The sequence below is a fragment of the Lipophrys pholis genome, assembly GCF_963383615.2.
Source record: "Lipophrys pholis genome assembly, chromosome: 7".
NCBI classification, from domain to species: Eukaryota; Metazoa; Chordata; class Actinopteri; order Blenniiformes; family Blenniidae; genus Lipophrys; species Lipophrys pholis.
The window spans coordinates 818,607-838,442 of NC_137638.1; the positions used below are offsets into that span (position 1 = coordinate 818,607).

At 48.9% G+C, this 19,836-nt stretch overlaps 1 protein-coding gene across 1 annotated transcript; it reads right to left on the minus strand.

Annotated features, from left to right (window-relative positions):
- Positions 1-372: 372 nt before the first annotated feature.
- Positions 373-17,304, minus strand: LOC308112004 (protein mono-ADP-ribosyltransferase PARP14-like). The gene is made up of 23 exons (XM_080467170.1): positions 17,046-17,304; positions 14,540-14,622; positions 14,437-14,461; positions 14,274-14,333; positions 14,041-14,205; positions 12,939-13,064; positions 12,521-12,622; positions 9,004-11,164; positions 8,725-8,871; positions 7,784-7,859; positions 7,232-7,465; positions 6,897-7,118; positions 6,708-6,822; positions 6,424-6,573; positions 6,237-6,299; positions 5,177-5,362; positions 4,576-4,779; positions 4,191-4,309; positions 3,501-3,736; positions 3,151-3,422; positions 2,254-2,390; positions 1,857-2,031; positions 373-1,274 (listed from the first exon to the last, which is right to left on the minus strand). The coding sequence occupies exons 1-23, from the start codon at positions 17,251-17,253 to the stop codon at positions 994-996; spliced, it is 5,547 nt and encodes a 1,848-aa protein (XP_080323296.1). The 5' UTR covers positions 17,254-17,304; the 3' UTR covers positions 373-993.
- Between the last annotated feature and the right edge of the window lie 2,532 nt (positions 17,305-19,836).

Below are 19,836 nucleotides of genomic sequence, written 5' to 3' on the forward strand. Positions count from 1 at the left end.
GTTCTCACATTCTCACACCGAGATCAATCTGTGGGATTATTCAGAATTACAAACTTTCCCAGAAAAACAAACTGGTACCAACAGAGCGTGAGTGTTGGATCGGATGTACCATATTTTACAATTTCCGTGTGACCCCTGCTTGACCTTTGACCCCCAATGGCTAACCAGAGTAATGACATCACTACATGGGGCATATCAGAGGAGAGGGAATTAAAACTTAATATTTTGACATCAATATGAGTAAAACTGACCGCATTCTAGCGAAAATACTGTTTTGACCCTTTCATGACCTTGACCTGGACCTTTGACCCAATCAGTCTCACAATGTTATGGACCCTTCCTTGGATAAAGATGAATCATCCCTGAAAGTTTCACGCAATTCAGGTGAACAGTTTTAGTGAAAAGTTGATCAAGTACATACAGCTCAGTTACCAACAAACCAAGAACTAAATTCACGCAGATAAAAACATAAACTTCACGTTGGTTTGCCAAAGTAAACAACAGCGGAACTCCATGTAAAACCAGGTCTGCAGTCAAGTTTCATTTGATTCGGTCTGACATCAGCGCGAGAACAACGACTTTTAACGTCACGTTCTGGAGAAGAAGAAGGAAATCATGAAAACCCGAAAAGAAGTTTATTTTCAGCCGAGAAATCTTGTGATTCGATACATTTAGTGAAACAATTAAAACAAATAAAACAACAAAAACTGTCGACCCCCCCGACTAAAGAAACCCCGGGAAGCATCGGGAATATTCTGAGCTACTTTCTATTAATGCAAATGATTTTAGAGGAAAGTCCATCGGGATTGATTCAAACAAAGAAGCAACAATCGGTTAGCTTGTTTTCAGAAACTGAACCAACAGAATTACGCCGACTCTCGTTTTTAAAAAAATCAAAGGAAAACCAGTGAATTTATGCAGAGCTAACAGTTAGCAACTATCAGCTAGCATTTAGCAGCCAGCGGTTAGCAGTTAGCGTCGTGTGGCGGCGAATCAGGTGAAGGTGATGAGGTACTCAGGGTACGCCTGGATGTCATTGAACACTATGAACATGGTTGGAGGGGCGGCGTTGTCGGTGACGCTGTCGTACAGGTTGGTGATGCTCCCAGACTTGTGGGGAGGCGTGATCAGACCCCGCTGGCCCGGGGTGTACTCTCCAACCAGAACCCGGGCCTGGTACATGTGCCGGAGCCCACTGGAGTCCGGTTTGGCGTAGCCGTTTGCTGAGTAGGCCGGGTCCACCGCAAAGTAGGAGCCATTTCCATACATGGCGCCTGCAGAGAGAGAAAAGAGTCTGAGACAAAGAACCACGCGACAAAGGATTTCTACTGGTCTTTTTAACGCGTTTATCGGTCGTTACTGTGAGTTAAAGCCTGTTTATTGGTAGTTACTGTGAGTTAACGCCTGTTTATCGGTAGTTACTGTGAGTTAACACCTGTTTATCGGTAGTTACCGTGAGTTAACACCTGTTTATCGGTAGTTACCGTGAGTTAGCGCCAGTTTATCTGTAGTTACCGTGAGTTAGCGCCTGTTTATCGGTAGTTACTGTGAGTTAACGCCTGTTTATCGGTAGTTACTGTGAGTTAACACCTGTTTATCGGTAGTTACCGTGAGTTAGCGCCAGTTTATCTGTAGTTACCGTGAGTTAGCGCCTGTTTATCGGTAGTTACTGTGAGTTAACGCCTGTTTATCGGTAGTTACCGTGAGTTAGCGCCTGTTTATCGGTAGTTACCATGAGTTAGCGCCTGTTTATCGGTAGTTACCGTGAGTTAGCGCCTGTTTATCAGTAGTTACCATGAGTTAGCGCCTGTTTATTGGTAGTTACTGTGAGTTAACGCCTGTTTATCGGTAGTTACCATGAATCCCGGCGTAGCTGCGGTTGAAGCCCTTGTCGTTGATGAGGTTGATGGAGTTGGACGTGGTGCCGTGGAACAGCAGCCGCTCGTTCTTTGTGTTGTTGTTCTTCTGATCCAGATGTTTCTTCAGCAGCTGGTAGCTCTGCCACAGCGTCTTGTTCTGGACCCGCTCGATCTGCAACAAAACCACAAAACCATGACTGACTTTAGAACCGCAAGCTCGCACTCACGTTCGGCTGAATTCAGGCTGAAGCTGCAGACAATCGTTTTGGTTCCAGAGGTTTAGCACTCACTGTGCGACGGCAGAAACTATGTAAAGGATGTAGTATTTATGTTGGTGCTGTTGGTGTGCGTATCGTTTGCATGCAGTGTTGGTGGTGCATTCAGGGTCACGTACACTCTGGATGTTGGGAGCAAGGCCAGTCTTCGTCACTTCCTGTTCCACCTTGGTGAACTCTGGTGACCCCGGGGCGACAGGAAACAGCTTCACCATTTCGTCGCTCTTCATGCCGTCCCAGTGTGACGGAAGAGCGTCTGCAGACATCGCTATCGTCATCACCTTCATCATTATCGTCCTCATTATCACCTTCATCACCATCATTATCGTAATCTCCTTCGTCATCATCATCATCATCGGATTTTAGCTTAATTTAACTTAACATGATTTCATATAACTTTACTCAATTTATTGATGAAGTTCACGTATAGATCAGGTTATCAGGTTATAGATCGATCAGGTGATCAGGTTATAGGTCGATCAGGTTATCAGGTTATAGATCGATCAGGTTATAGGTTGATCAGGTTATCAGGTTATAGGTTGATCAGGTTATCAGGTTATAGATCGATCAGGTTATAGATCGATCAGGTGATCAGGTTATAGGTCGATCAGGTTATCAGGTTATAGACCGATCAGGTTATAGACCGATCAGGTTATAGATCGATCAGGTTATAGGTCGATCAGGTTATCAGGTTATAGATCGATCAGGTTATAGGTCGATCAGGTTATCAGGTTATAGATCGATCAGGTTATAGATCGATCAGGTTATCAGGTTATAGATCGATCAGGTTATAGGTCGATCAGGTTATCAGGTTATAGATCGATCAGGTTTTCTTTGTACTGTAACAGAACTCATTTTCCACGTGTCGAGAAAAACTAAAAAAAGAGACTTGATAATCTGAAGCAGACCTGGGAAACGGTGCAGTTACATGTTGGTCAGAGTTTCCTTCAGTATTCGGCTTCACTGGAAAGAGTTGATGTGGTTTAACAGCACATTGCTCTGCCTCCATCACTCACCTTTCAGCTCTTTTCGGAGCAGCTCCATCTCTGTACGCTTGTTGTTTGAAACAGCTTTTCTCAGCTGGGGGTCGGCGGTGAACTTAACGTTGTTGATCAGGATCTTCACGGTCCGTTTGGCTCCCAGAGCCTCCTCCAGGTTGAGATTGGTGTAGGCGTCGAAGTCCACCATGGTCCCGTTGGATTCCTGAACCTGCCATTGGACCAGCTCGCTGATCAGCAGGGCTTTGCTCTTCAGGTTCTCCGTCCTCTCCACCTGCCGGAGGAGGTTCCTGAGGGCAACATGACACTCAGCACGCAATCTGTCCCACATGGGATTTTTCCTTCTTCAATGGTCTCTGCCGGCCAACCTGATGTCCGTCTCGGCCTGCAGTACGTCCCTGGTCAGACCCTCCAGGTGGATCTGGGGCTCCTGGTCCTCCTGGACTCTCTCCAGGCGGATGCTGATCGTCAGTTTCCTCTGCAAAGCCTTCAGTTGGTCCAAGTCAGCCTGCGAGAGGTGATGGATGTACGAGTCTTTGATGGATCTCTTGGCCTGCTCGTCCACGATCAGCTTCTCGATCCTGTCCTTCGCTAGACGGACGGTCTGCAGCAGAGAGGAGAAGGTTCAGTCAAACCGACGACTCTTCTGCGTCTTCAAACCTGTGAAAGAATCTCAACAAACTCAAAGGGCCGTCCACAGAATACCGAGAACTCCTGCCGAGAATTCCTACCACAGCGTTCCTGTCCTGCACTCATGCTGGTGTGTTGGTGGTGTATCGGAGTGTTGGTGGTGTATCGGAGTGTTGGTGGTGTATCGGAGTGTTGGTGGTGTGTTGGTGGTGTGTTGGTGGTGTGTCGGTGGTGTGTTGGTGGTGTATTGGTGGTGTATTGGTGTGTTGGTGGTGTGTTGGTGGTGTATTGGTGTGTTGGTGGTGTGTTGGTGGTGTGTTGGTGGTGTATTGGTGTGTCGGTGTTGGCGAAACTTGATCCAGTGTTTTTTTCCATTGTACTTCATGTCCAGTTGTGGAGCTGCAGGAACAGGAGGTGACCGACGGTACCTGCTGGTTGTCGGCACACAGCTGGAACTCGGTGGGCTGGAACTCCTCCGTCTCCAGGACCAAGGCCTTGGAGTCGGGCTGCTCCTCTCGGAGTCCGTGAAACACCGACGCAAACGTGTCTGCGGCGAGGAAGAGGAGTCATGTGACACGCCAAGTAACACCGACAACAGTAACACCGATACAGAAAGATCCAAACAAACAAACAACCAACGTGGTGAGAATTACAAAAAGAGTCAAACAGCTCAAATGTTTCCAAACAAAACTTTTGTAGCATGAGGACGGAGCTCAGAGCGCCTGACTCCGTCGCTCTGGAAACCGGACAAAACCCAACTTTTGTCACCAAAGCATAGAGAGAGGAATAAATGGGCGTGGCTGGACGGAGCACCTTTGAGCTTGGTGAAGACGCTCTTTGACTCCGCCTCCTCGCCCTGCCTCTTCTTCATGCTCTGGTGGAAGTCGGCCATCATGGCCGTCTGGAAGATCAGGATCTGCACGCTGTGGACGGACTGTGGCTGCTTCTTCCTCACAAAGTCCACCACTGCGTCCACCATGGCGTCCGCCACCGCCGACGCAACGACGCCGCCCTGACCTGCAGGTGAAGAAGATCACGATGAAGCTCAGACACCAGGCCGAATTCTGACTGACGGTCCGAGCTTCAGACTGTCACGTTTCTATCCAGAAGAATTATGTTCTTTTTGTCGCCTTAAGGTCTTTTCGCACAGGATTAGTATTATTATTAGTAGTATTCTGAGTATTAGTATTATAGTCTTCCTCAGAGCGATGCAGGAAGTCGACAGACGCTCTGGGGAACATGTCAGCCAGGTAAAAACATCCTACCTTACTTGTGTAGGTGACAACAGGCTGGATGTGTATGACATGGACTATGTATAGGACTTGTAGGATGTCTAAGACTTGTAGGACTTGTAAGACTTGTAGGACTTGTAGGACGTGTAAGACTTGTAGGGTGAGCTCCAGCTGCTACTGACCTGTTCCCAGCGCTGGGAAGGACACGGAGGTGAACCTCTGGCTCTCGCAGTACTTCAGCACTGAAAAGACGACGTCCTTGATACTCTGCGGATCGTTCTGGCCGACGATGTGGAGGATGTTCCTGCTGGGAAGCTTCCCGGCCGAAGTCAGCAGCATCGTATTCGGCTGGAAGTTTGGAGAACTAACTGCGGAGAGGACGAAGGAGACTTTCAAAGTGACTATAGAATATTGGTTATACAGTAATACTGGATTTAATCTGTTAAGTGAAAGTTTTTGTAGACTTTTTTAATCGTATAGTCGTAAATAAGTCGGTTATTGTGGACAGTTTGCCGGTGGTGTTTCATATGTAGCTCATCTAGCTCAGGGTGGAGTTCCACTGGGTTCTATTTTTTTAGTTTTTTGATCTATCAGGGACAAAGTAATATACATAGATAAGTCTGATGTGTTGCACATAGAGTATGAAGCTCGACACTCTGGTCCCTGGAAGAGCTTTTCAGAGGGTAAAAGAGGAAACAACAGTACATACAACACCAAGATACATCAGACAAGCAGAAATACACAGAATACACAGAGTAAATATCTGATTCAATTACCTGTTATCATAAAACACATTCCCTCCCTCCCTCCCTCCCTCCCCTCCCTCCTTCATTACAGTAAAACACATTCCCTCCCTCCCTCCCTCCCTCACTACAGTAAAACACATTCCCTCCCTCCCTCCCTCCCTCCCTCCCTCCTTCATTACAGTAAAACACATTCCCTCCCTCCCTCCCTCCCCCTCCCTCCCTCCTTCATTACAGTAAAACACATTCCCTCCCTCCCTCCCTCCCCCTCCCTCCCTCATTCATTACAGTAAAACACAGTCCCTCCCTCCCTGTTTTCAAGGACCGTGTCGTGTGAATGTGAAACTTTTCCGAATCGAAAACACAAAAACATTGCGTTTTGACTTTTAATGTTGCCGTGGAAACGGGGCCTTGAGGACCACCTGGAGGAGCTGGAGTGATCAGGCTTCACAAACAAACTGTCTGAGGGTGCAAACCTTTTTGTTCCACATTGACGCACCTTTGATTGCACACTCCTTCTCCACCATCGGCCCCGCCCCCTCCAAGATGGCCTTGGACACTCCTGAGAAACACAATATGTCAGTGTAGTAGCTCCTCTGAGCACTGGGTGGCGGCACTGAGCTGCTAGAACAGTTTGCTGTTGAAACTCTTGAACTTTTTAACTCAGTGTTTGTTTTTTCTCTCACCTGTTTTCAAGGTAAAATTCTGATTGGACGAGTTGACGATGACGTCACTGGCGACCTTGGTGATGTCACCTGACAACACCTTGAGAGTGAGCTGACGGAGCTTCATCTGATACACACCGAGGGTGGGGGAGGAGACCTGGCTGAAGGAGGCTGACACACACACACACACACACACACACACACACACACACACACACACACACACACACACACACACACACACACACATTAAATACACAGGAAGGGTCTGACTTGTGTGGACCAATCAGAGCATGCCAGCTGACCTGCTGCCTGCTGTGGTTGGCTGAGAGGAGCTTGTGTGTCCGGCAGGGGGCCTGCTGACGCCCCCTGCTGGCGGCTGCTGGTGCCTGCCTGTGTGTTGAACTCCTTGACGAAGCTCTGAGGAGCAGAGAGGTTTGTTTTATCTCCGTGTGACTTCCTCCGAGCTTTGGCGCAGAGCCGGCGACACTCACGTCTATGGTGTGGCCATCGCCGGGGTGGACGACCACGACCACGTCCCTCAGGTGGCGCGGCGACCTCCTGCGGCTGAACGAGTGGATCTCCTCCAGCAGGACACGCGACACCAGGCTTCTGGGGAAGCTCAGGTTTCCTGTGCCGAGCGCCGGGAAGGACAGCGAGGCCATGCGGAGCTTCTCTGCCTCCTCCAGACACCATCTGATGATGGAGACCAGCTCCTGGGGAGGGGGGGGGAATAGGTGTGAGTGTGTGTGTGTGTGTGTGTGTGTGTGTGTGTGTGTGTGTGTGTGTGTGTGTGTGTGTGTGTGTGTGTGTGTCCCTCTGCTCTCACCTCCACCTCCTGACCTCCGTTCTTCCAGAAAGGACACACAGCGTGGAAGACTTTGCGGCAGGCCAGCTTGTGTCCGCCCGTGATGATCACGTCTCCGTACTGCGGCGTGGACGCTCCGGCCCGGTCCAGGATGGCCTTCTGCAGGCCGGAACCGGCCGCTTCCAGGAGGGCTTTGGACACGGCGCCCTGGTTCAGGTTCATGTTCTCCGCGATGGTGTTGACGATGATCTCGGTCTGTGGAACGAGACGTCACAGTGACCGCAGCTGACACTGAACACTGTTCTGCTGTCTGCAGAACACCCACAGAACATCTGTAGAACATCTGCAGAACATCTGCACTATCAACCAGGAAGTAAAACAAGGTAAAGTTTCCACTGTAAGTTCATGGAGTGTGTGTGTGTGTGTGTGTGTGTGTGTGTGTGTGTGTGTGTGTGTGTGTGTGTGTGTGTGTGTGTGTGTGTGTGTGTGTGTGTGTGTGTGTGTGTGTGTGTGTGTGTGTGATAAAGTGATCTGTATTGTTCTCTCTGCATCACTGTGTCACTTCCTGCTTACGTTCTGATCCTGGATGTTCCCTGTGAGCAAAACGACCCGGAGCCCCTCGGCGGTGGTCTGCTCCATCTTCAGCGGCCTGCAGCACAATCAGAGGACGGAGCAGGTGAGCATGTGCAGAGTTGAGAGTTTAAAACTGTGGTTCGGCCAGACGGTGGCGCCACAGCTCCTCCATGCTGAGGGTGTGACCCAGGTTTTAATCAGCTGGGAATAAAATCAGAGAAGCTTCAGCTTGGATAAGAAAAGGATTCTAAACAGACATTCACACGCAGGTTGAAAAGTAAAGACCTGAATAAGAGCGCGCCCTGCTGGAGAGATTGTGGAACAGTTGAAGCTGATCGCTCAGATATTTTGGAAATGCCAAATAAAATTGTTTTGGTAAAATGTACATGATGGGGAAAGCGTCCGACGTGAGCACAGTGAACGTACAGAAACCCCATTAAAAACACTTGATGAATTGGACACCAGGTAGATTATCTGGAACGACGTTTTTAGATTCTGGAAATGTAATCAATTGAATTCCTGTGCTGTGGCCTGGTCCACAAATCTAATGGTTTTGGACGAGGAGACGTAAATCCATCGTATGGGTATCGGGTGGACGCATTCCTTTTTGTCCTGCAGTGTTTGATCCTGGACACTGGAGGTTTGGTTGAACTGGCCTGACGCTCTGAAGGACTGGACGCAGACTGTGGTCCTGACTGGAGGACAACGGCTGCTGCTCACGGAAATGTGTCAGACAGGATCAGGGATGAGACTCCTCAATATAAAGAGAGTGATGGAGGTGAGTGGGAGTTGGTCCATCGTGTTTTTGTACGGTTTCATTAATCTATTGAATATATATCTATAATTGTATTTCGTTAATGGAAAATAAAAATAAAAAATAAGTTAAAAAAAAAAGCATGTTTGGACTGAGAAGTCAAACCAAATGGAGACGGAACCCTTACCCTCCGGACCCTCCGGACCCTCCGGACCCCCCGGACCCCCCGGACCATGTGGACCCTCCGGACCATGTGGACGCTCCAGGCTCACTGAACCCATGAGCTCGCTGTGATTGGCTCTGACCTCGACCTTTGCCCCGCCCTCGTTGGTATCTGTTGGGACGTAATCGTAAGTCGATGTTTGAACGAAGTGACGTCGTTGTCGTACCTGACCTACCAACGTCTGACCGTTTGGTGACTTCCTAGTTAGGGCAGGTCAAAGAAGGTGAATGTTTGAGGACTCACCCTGACGCTCTGGCGTCTCTGCTGCTGGGACGGACGGTCATGACGGGCTCCAGATCACTGAACTCTTGGTTGACGGCTGTGGCCAAGACTGTGACGGTGTTGCTGTTGTTGTCGATCAGATTGATCTCTGTTAATGACTGCGGGCCTTGAGGTTGGTCGCAGAACTCCCGCACCGCCTGCGCGATGGTCGTAGCGCAGAGGTTGATGGGAAACCCGAAAACGCCTGAGCTGATGGCCGGTAGTGCGATGGAGGAGCAGCTCGCCGTGTCGGCCTGCTTCAGACTTCCTTTCACCACCGTCTTCAGCAGTGACACCGACGTCTTACTGTCAAAGTCAGAGTACCGCGGGCCAACGGCGTGTACCACCGATCTGCAGGGCAGGCTGAATGAACCCGTCATGACGGTTTCCCCGGGGCGCAGAAATCCGTTCTGAGCGATGATGTCGTTGCTGACTTTCTGCAGCTGCGGTCCAGCAGCATTGAGCAGTGCCGCCGCCACGCCGCCGATGTGCTTCAGCTCCTCGTTGGCTGCGTTGACCACGGCGTCGCCCGTGAAGCTGCAGATGTCCGCCTTGCTGACAGAAACCAGAACTCCTCTGGCAGTCCGCACTTTGCAGTAACAATCTCTGTTTTCGTCCTCACAGTCGTCTTCCTCTTCGTCAGGAACCTCTGGACCGAGAACCACCATGCAACTGAGTTCCGTCATTATCGTGGACAGGAACATGCCTCCAGTGGACTGGAAGTACTTCTTTGCTCCGGGTTTGTCGATGGTCAGAGTGTCGGAGTAGAGGCTGCCGGTCAGCTCCCTGAAGCAGGATTTGGCTTTGTGGACATGAAGACGAGCCCCGGCAAGGACGATCCTCGGCCTCTCTGGGTCAAAGGTCACAGACACGGAATTGTCTTTGGCGATGCGTGACCAATCCCCAGTTTTCATCTTGGCGACGAACTGACTGACGGCCCGTGACTGAACACGGACGGTTTCTTTGACTTGGGAGTAATCTGAGATGAACTGTTGCAGACTCAGGCTCGCCTCCTTCACGGGCATCAGAAAACCGGCCACCGTCACTTTGTCTCTGGACTGAATGGACAGGGTCTTCTTCTTGGTGGTGTTGTATGTGTCCAGCAGTTTCTTGATCAGGTCCAACCAGCTCTGGAGTTTCACAACCTCGCGGTCCACTATGGCCAGAGTCTGCATGGACAAAACCGAGGTCATCCTGCGTTCGGCCTCAGTTAGGATTTGATTGGAGCTGCCCAGCAGCAGAACGCCTCCGTTGTCCACGGTGAAGACGGCGCTGATGTCCTGGGAGGTGAAGAGGTCCTGAGACATGTCGGCGGGATCCACACTGCTGAAGAACTCCAGGAGAGACGGAGAGAATGTCAGCTGCTTTTTCCTCATATGGGCGTTCCTCTCATGGATCCAGGACATCGTCTTGTAAACCTCTGCGGGGAGTCCAGTGATGGTCAACATCTGGACAGCCTGGTCATAGGAGAACTTCATCTCGGGGGAAATGTCCTGAACGGTTTTCTGCAGCCCGTCCTGTTTCAAGATGTAGAACCACGGTGGGGACAGTGCCATCGCTTCGGAGATGCCGTTTGTCTGACGGTCGATGTGGCTCATGGCTTTACGAGTGATGTTCTCCACAGAAGGCCTGATCTTTTGTATATCTTCAAGGCGACCTGCGATGACCAAAACCTGCTTGGACGCATCGAACACGGCGATGGCGTCTTCCCTCAGAACGGACCGGATGTCTTGCTCTGCTAGTTTCCATGCGGATGGACTGGCTTCACATTCAAAGGCGGCGTACTGAGACATGAGCTTCCGGAAGGCGTCTTGAGTGGAACTCGTCCACTTGTCCAGCTGATCGGCCGTCAGACCTTTCTGCCTCAAGAAGCTGGGGAGTGGGCGGAGCCTAACGTTGGGCTTCTCCAGGTCAATGCTGCAGAAGTGCGGCTGCATCTGGTCGTTCAGGCTGTTTGAGAGTTTCTTCATGAGAAGGAACTTCCAGATGACGTGGTGGACGGGCTCCATGAAGGGTTCAGGCAGCTTCCACATCGGTCGCTCCAGGCCGTACAGCGCCGTTCCCAGGGACTTGCAGTACGGATACACTTTGACCGGAAAGGACTTCATCACCAGGTCTTGGTTCGCACAGATGCTTTTCACAACTGCAGCGACAAAGGAGACAAAGAAACTGAGTGGTTGTTCGACTAACGTGTCGGGTGAAAACGCATCACTTCTGTTCTCGTTTTAGAAAAGTTTTACGTTCACAAAGCAACACTTCGAAAACAACGTCCGCTTCCACGTAAACAGCAGATGTAGTTTACATGTTGGACCACTAGATGGGGTTGTTACCTTCGCCAATGAAAGTTGATCCGAGAAGGTTCTGTTTTGGTCAGCGTGTATTTTTATATTTATTGATTTATCTATGTATTTGAACAACTTTTCAAAGAAACTACACACCCGAATTGCATGAAAGTTTTTACAAAATTCCTCATTTTTTCCTGCAGAACATGTAAAGTTAAAACTCGAAGGTGTGTCGTTCTCTGGTTCATTGCTGATGTCAAACCGAATCAAATCAAACTTTACTTGACTGCAGACCTGGTTTTAGACGAAGTTCTGCTGTTGTTTACCTTCGCCAAGAAATGTTGGAGTAAAGGTTATGTTTTTGTTCGTGTATATTTAGTTATCTATTGGTTTGTATGTATGTATTTTATCAACCTTCCGCAAAAGCCCTTCACCCGAATTCCATGAAATCTTCAGGGATGATTTGTCATCAAGGACCAATCCTTTAGATTTTGGGACGTTAACGACTAAATGTTTCTGAATTAATCCCAAAAAACTGTGAAAATATTTCCCATACGAAGTGGATGAGAGAGGCACCTCACGGAGATCAAAGGGGATTGGCGTCTGTTGCCATGGAGACGCTCAGTGTTTCACAGTGATGTAGCTACCCGACAGGCTAGTTAGCATCAATATGAGCTAACGGCTAGCATGCTAGCGATGCTCGCTAATTTCGTTCCACAAATGTGGCGTTGAAGGTCTGCGCTCTACCGAGTGAAGCTCTAGTTATTCATGTAATGAAAACGCACGCACACACACACACACACACACACACACACACACACACACACACACACACACACACACACACACACACACACACACACAGCAGAGAACAATGCGCTCTAAACATTAACAATGGGATTGTGATTACGGTGACTGCCAAAATAAAACTCGAATGGTTTCAAAAAGTTGCATTTTCCCACATTCCCACAGAGACGGTGTTTTCAAAAAGTTCCACCTTGGGAGACATTTTCCCCCCAAAAAACATTTTCAGTGTCTCGGCGCGTCATTGTCGTGTAAACGGACAGTACAAACGCTACGTAGGTTTTCAGTTTCCGGGTAAAAACCTTGTGTAACTGAAGCAGGACGAGGAGTTACCTTCACACAGCTAATGAAAGAACTCAAGAGTCCAGATCCAATGTTAGAACACGTGAGCAATAACAAGACGTAAAAACAACCTTGTGGGTCAGTGAAAGTGATGATGGCGGCCTGTTCCTCCGTGATCATGGTGATTTCTTCTGGCAGAGCCCATTTCTTCTCAAAATACAACTCCAGCAAGTCTGGAGGGAAATCAGACGGAGGGAAGTGACGGCAGGTTTGGAAGGGAGAAGCAGGTCTTAGCATAAATGTGGTTTTTCACAGTAAACATGTTGAAATGAGTCTATGAAACAACTGGACACAACATTATGACCAGCTGCTGGACATGGAGAAGGTTCCCCCTCCACCCTGTGGACTCACGGCTCCACCACGTCTCCACACTCCTTCTTTTCTGCCTCTGGCGTTCACTTTGAGGACGACCAGGCGCTAAATTCAGGACTTGGAGTCACTAAGTTCACGTCGCAGTGGTCATAATGTTGCGGCTGACAGGTCGGATACCTTTGATGGCGGCCGGAGGAAGACGCTCCACTCGGACGCTGGTCGGCGCCTCCAGAGGCCGAACGCTTAGTCCATGTTTCTGCAGCTTGGTGCTGGTGGGACTCGAACCGAGGAACCTCGCCGCATCTACAAAACACTGCTGTTTACCACCCGGCAGTGGAACGGCCCGACAGTGGAACGACATGACAGTGGAGAGAACCGACAGTGGAACGACATGACAGTGGAGAGAACCGACAGTAGAACGGCCCGACAGTGGAGAGACCCGACAGTGGAACGACAGGACAGTGGAGCGACCCGACAGTGGAATGACAGGACAGTGGAGTGGCCCGACAGTGGAACGACATGACAGTGGAGAGACCCGACAGTGGAACGACAGGACAGTGGAGCGACCCGACAGTGGAACGACAGGACAGTGGAGCGACCCGACAGTGGAATGACAGGACAGTGGAGCGGCCCGACAGTGGAACGACAGGACAGTGGAGCGACCCGACAGTGGAATGACAGGACAGTGGAGTGACCCGACAGTGGAACGACAGGACAGTGGAGTGGCCCGACAGTGGAACGACATGACAGTGGAGAGACCCGACAGTGGAACGACAGGACAGTGGAGCGACCCGACAGTGGAACGACAGGACAGTGGAGCGACCCGACAGTGGAATGACAGGACAGTGGAGCGGCCCGACAGTGGAACGACAGGACAGTGGAGAGACCCGACAGTGGAACGACAGGACAGTGGAGCGACCCGACAGTGGAACGACAGGACAGTGGAGCGACCCGACAGTGGAATGACAGGACAGTGGAGCGGCCCGACAGTGGAACGACAGGACAGTGGAGTGGCCCGACAGTGGAACGACATGACAGTGGAGAGACCCGACAGTGGAACGACAGGACAGTGGAGCGACCCGACAGTGGAATGACAGGACAGTGGAACGACATGACAGTGGAGAGACCCGACAGTGGAACGACAGGACAGTGGAGAGACCCGACAGTGGAACGACATGACAGTGGAGAGACCCGACAGTGGAACGACAGGACAGTGGATGGTTCCACTGCCAGAACGGCCTGACAGCGGGGCTTCGCCCCCTGGAGGTCTTGTCCTGACCTGCAGCGCTGCTGAAGGTCACCACGGCTCTGCCAGATTCCCAGATCCTCTCCAGACGGATCTGGTCCTCGTCCGAGCCGGAGACGCTCTCCACCAGCGCAGACAGCAGGTCGGTGGACGTTTCCACGGCGATGTTCTCCAGCAGCACCAGGCAGGTCTCAGAGTCTGAGAGCGACACCAAAACTCAATCGGGTCTTAGACTAAAGTGTTTTTAAATAAAAAGACTTTCTCACCTTTTCCTGTTCCTCCATTGGCACCGTCCAGATCCAGGCTCTTTGGTTCTGCAGACGAGTCTGAGGAGAACCCAACAACAGATGCTGGTTAAAGAACCGGACAAGCTTCTGCTCTCCGGACAGGTTCTCCAGATTTCAAACGAGGGAAGGAATCTGGCTTTACCTGACTCGGCGCCGCTCCCGAGACTCTGGGAGGAGAAAAGGACATTTTAATTCAACGCTTTAATTCCACCAAACAACCAACATTTTCAAAGAAACGTTCTCACCGGATCAGAACCGAGCCGTAAGGCGATGGTCTGCCTGTCCACCACGATCTCATGCTGTTTCCCGGCGAGGACCCGCTCCCTCACTGGAAACACAACAACGCCTCAGCTCCACCCTTCACCTCCAGCAGCAGACCAGGAGTTCATTCTCCAGGAGACTCATTCACAACGTGGCTCAAATACTCCTATACTCTATAAGCTGGCCACCTGAAATCCAAGATGGCTGCCATAATAACAAAATGACTTTTTGCAGTCCAACAATGCAGACTGGCCCCATATGGATGATTCTGGTTCTGAATCAAACATTTTACACCAGCAAGAATCTGAATAATTAATAACGAAGAACTTCTTGAGAGACCATGACAACAAATCTGAGCTGTTGTACTTCCGTTGGACAAACGTGTCTTCCTCCATGTCCTGACGGTCGAGGCCAATGACAGACGTTCTCTTCATCATGTTCAGGGTTCTGCCAGCCGGTTCTGAGAGTCCGGTGCCTGATCTCCATCATTCCATAGGACCAGAGAACAGCAGAGGAATTCTCTGCTTCCGTAGAACAAACCTGGAGTTTCTGTCCTGAGGATTCTGATGTCGTCACCAAACTGAGCCGCTGCTCGCCGCCCGCCGCCGCCGACCCGGAGACCCTGGAGCTGTTTGTGGTGACGCCGTATGACAGGTCCAGTACGGCCGGCGGTGTGGATGAAGCCAGACCAGATGTTTTGCCAGAAAGCAGAGACCTTAGGAAGCCATTCCTCCAGCGCCAAATAGACGTTAGACTTGTACTTCATGATTCCCTCTACCTGGAAAATACTTTATAACTTTATAACTTTACTTTATAACACCAAGATCAACCAGATCGGCTCCTGCAGCGAGATTCTGAGGTACAATGGGCAGGTTGGATTCCAGAATGGTGGTCTTGGATCGTGGATTTCAGGCGGCCAGCGTGTGTGTGTGTGTGTGTGTGTGTGTGTGTGTGTGTGTGTGTGTGTGTGTGTGTGTGTGTGTGTGTGTGTGTGTGTGTGTGTGTGTGTGTATATATATATATATCTATAAAAAAGAGTTGTCCATAAGGTAGGGGTGGGACCACTACACCGGCCCGTTGGTCTATTCAGTCCAACCCGCTGAAGATCGGTACAGGATTGCAGAAATCTCATCTTCATCATGATGACTGCATTCATTGGATCTTGTCCTTTAATGACCGGCGCTCCACCAGGGGGCGCACTATTGCTCACATCCGCCTCTGGATGTTGGATTTCATTACTCCGATGTTCTTATTACCAAACTACCAAGCTGATGGCTGAGATCTCCAGAGCAGCGGAGGCTCCGCCTCCTCCGGCCGGGGTGGAGCGCTGGCAGGCGGCAGACCAGGGAGGGCCGCTAAGCTAAAGCTAAAGCTAAAGCTAAAGCTAAGACCGCTCTCACTCTTCTTCCTCACTAGTGAGCGTCTGTGGTGAATCAAGTGGACGAGGTTCGGCTCTACGTCTCTCAGCAGGAGACGTTAGTCTCACAAGCTGTTATTGATGCTCTTTACAGAGAAACAGACGTTTCTACTGAACAAGGAGAAGCTTTCTGCTGCTTCAGCAAACTTCAGAAGATTGAAAATATAAAGGAACAGTAAGTACAGATAAATACCTACTAAATAAAGTTACAATAAATAAATACAATTAAATATATTCAGTCTGTAGCTCGTTATCATGAAATCTATTCTGACAGAATAATGCGTTTGTCATATTTTAAATAATATCCTTTCATAATTATACTTTATTACATTTACTACATATCATATTTACATAATAAATATAGAGTGAAAAAGGAAGGTGTGGTGCTGCAGAGCAGAGCAGAGCAGAGCAGAGCAGAGGTGCATGCTGGGAGTTCAGGCTGTTCCTCTGCCACTTTTACTGCTTTGAATGAGGTGATTATTGTTGACCTGCAGTCAGTCTTTAGTCCTATGGTCACAGTCTTTAGTCCTGCAGTCAGTCTTTAGTCCTCCTGTCACAGTCTTTAGTCCTATGGTCACAGTCTTTAGTCCTCCTGTCACAGTCTTTAGTCCTCCTGTCACAGTCTTTAGTCCTGCAGTCAGTCTTTAGTCCTCCTGTCACAGTCTTTAGTCCTCCTGTCACAGTCTTTAGTCCTGCAGTCAGTCTTTAGTCCTCCTGTCACAGTCTTTAGTCCTGCAGTCAGTCTTTAGTCCTATGGTCCTACGATAAAAACCACAAAAACACCCTGATGACATCATTCACACTGAGTAATGCTGGAGTAAGTTAAGTTGGAGTAAAGATCAGATAAAGTAACTCTCAGACAGAGTAACTAGAGTAGAAGTAACTAAAGTTGGAGTAAAGATCAGATAAAGTAACTCCCAGCCAGAGTAACTAGAGTAGAAGTAACTAAAGTTGGAGTAAAGATCAGATAAAGTAACTCCCAGACAGGGTAACTAGAGTAACTCCTAACAGAGTAGAAGTAACTTAAGTTGGAGTAACTAGAGTAGCAGTAACGAGGCTGAAAGTCGACTTACCCTCTGCGGACCTGAAGTGGACCGCGGCCCGGGGGGGGTCTCCGGGCAGAATCTCCACCCGGCAGTCGCCCCCCCCGGACCGCCTCCGGCTGCTGAAGTACAGCTCCAGCTTGGTGCTGACGGTGCGGCTCTGCTCCGGGCTCCAGCCGCCCTCCACCGTCACCGGCGGGCACCGCGAGACGGACATGTGTCGCTCAGTGTCGCTCATTGTCGCTCTGTGTCGCTCAGTGTCGCTCTGTGTCCGGATCGGTACCGTGTGTCGCTCTCAGGCTCCAGAAGTTTCTTTACTTTCACTTTCATCTCTGCTGAAAATGTCGGAGAAGCTGCGCCCAGTTGACCAGGAAGAGACAGAAACAGAGACTCAGTGAGGAACAGAGACTCAGTGAGAAACAGAGACTCAGTGACAAACAGAGACTCAGTGAGAAACAGAGACTCAGTGACAAACAGAGACTCAGTGAGGAACAGAGACTCAGTGAGGAACAGAGACTCAGTGAGAAACAGAGACTCAGTGACAAACAGAGACTCAGTGAGAAACAGAGACTCAGTGAGGAACAGAGACTCAGTGACAAACAGAGACTCAGTGAGAAACAGAGACTCAGTGAGGAACAGAGACTCAGTGAGGAACAGAGACTCAGTGAGGAACAGAGACTCAGTGAGGAACAGAGACCAGAGCACAAGGCAGATAAAACTACTGTATCTGTAAAATACTTAAAAACACAAACTGCAGAGCTGAACTGTTCTCTTCAGAACATCAGGTTGAACCGAACCTTAATGAACCAGACCCCAGGGCAGAACCAGACCCCAGGGCAGAACCAGACCTCCAACATGTGAAACAACCAACAACACAAAAAAACACTTTCCATGTTTGGCCACGAGATGGCGCCCAGAGTCCAGTGAGTCTGAGGTCTGCAGTTTGGGGCTCATTGTGTCCTACTGGTACAGTTCCAGCTGTTCCTTCAACCCCCCACATGTTCCTTTGACCCCCCACATGTTCCAGCTGTTCCTTTAAACCCCCACATGTTCCAGCTGTTCCTTCAACCCCCCACATGTTCCTTTGACCCCTCCACATGTTCCAGCTGTTCCTTCAACCCCCCACATGTTCCTTTGACCCCTCCACATGTTCCAGCTGTTCCTTTAACCCCCACATGTTCCTTTGACCCCCCACATGTTCCAGCTGTTCCTTCAACCCACCACATGTTCCTTTGACCCCCCACATGTTCCAGCTGTTCCTTCAACCCCCCACATGTTCCTTTGACCCCCCACATGTTCCAGCTGTTCCTTCAACCCACCACATGTTCCTTTGACCCCCCCCCCACATGTTCCAGCTGTTCCTTTAACCCACCACATGTTCCAGCTGTTCCTTTAACCCACCACATGTTCTTTTGACCCCCTCCCCCACATGTTCCAGCTGTTCCTTCAACCCCCCACATGTTCCTTTGACCCCCCACATGTTCCAGCTGTTCCTTTAACCCACCACATGTTCCTTTGACCCCCCCCCACATGTTCCAGCTGTTCCTTTAACCCACCACATGTTCCTTTGACCCCCCCCCCCCACATGTTCCAGCTGTTCCTTCAATCCCCCCACATGTTCCTTTGACCCCCCCCCCCCCACATGTTCCAGCTGTTCCTTTAAACCCCCACATGTTCCAGCTGTTCCTTTAACCCCCCCCCCCCCCCCCCCCCCACATATTCCAGCTGTTCCTTTAACCCCTGGTACTTACCAGCATTTTATTTTGACAGCCCCCATAATAACAATCCAACATGGTGATTTTATTTTGACAGTCACAGTAATAACAGTCCAACTATGTCGTCTGTCCGCTAGAATGTTAATGTTTAGATCTAATTGTGTGTGTGTGTGTGTGTGTGTGTGTGTGTGTGTGTGTGTGTGTGTGTGTGTGTGTGTGTGTGTGTGTGTGTGTGTGTGTGTGTGTGTGTGTGTGTGTGTGTGTGTGTTCAGTACTAAAACTAACAACAGCACCAACTGGTGGCCCAATATAAGAACTACATGGTTTTCACTGTTTCTGTCGTTTCCATGGAAACGGACATTGTTTACAAAACAACTAATGATTTAACGTGAAATGATATTTTGAATCATTTCCAATTTAACTTAATTAAGATTTAATCAAATATCAACAATTGAAGTTTCTCCCACAGAAGCAGCAGCTGACAATTTGGAGTATTTTTCTGTGAAGAAGTTCAGGAAGTAACTGTCTTTGGATTACTCCACTGAAACGTTACAGTTACAGGTACTTTAGGAGCTGCTGGAGTCACACAAACTGTTTATTTCCTTTTCATGGTGAGTTTCTACTGTTTCACTTTCACCTGTAAAATCATCTAACTGCATCAACTATTATACCTTAATAATTACTGTAACATACATGTACATTATAATTTATCATCGTAGTTGTACATTATCATATATATTATGATACAACTATTTCAGTATAGTATGTAGTATTTCTGATTTTAGATTTGTTAGTTTTTATAACAGATTATTACAAACATTCTTATTTTAATTGTAAATTATTATAATATAAATATTTAATTTTTGTATTTCTAACTAATTATATTACATTATTTTCTATAACTAATTAAAATATTTATCATATGTAGTCATTTACAATATTATATAATACATTATTATGGTTGTACCTTATATAAATATATATTATTACTATTATTATTAGATAGATTTACTTTATTGATCCCGGGGGGAAACTAAAACGTCCCAGCAGCCAGGTAAAGTACACATATACAAATATAATACTGTAAAAGCACATTAGAAGCTACA

What these genes read in the sequence shown, in the direction of transcription:
- LOC308112004 (XM_080467170.1), bottom strand. Translation starts at nt 17,253, where the DNA reads ATGAGCGACACTGAGCGACACATGTCCGTCTCGCGGTGCCCGCCGGTG. An exon ending in CGGGAGCGGCGCCGAGTCAG is followed by an intron (nt 14,334 to 14,436) that starts GTAAAGCCAGAT and finishes GGTTCTCCTCAG; the next exon opens with ACTCGTCTGCAGAACCAAAG. An exon ending in GCGATGGCCACACCATAGAC is followed by an intron (nt 6,823 to 6,896) that starts GTGAGTGTCGCC and finishes TCTGCTCCTCAG; the next exon opens with AGCTTCGTCAAGGAGTTCAA.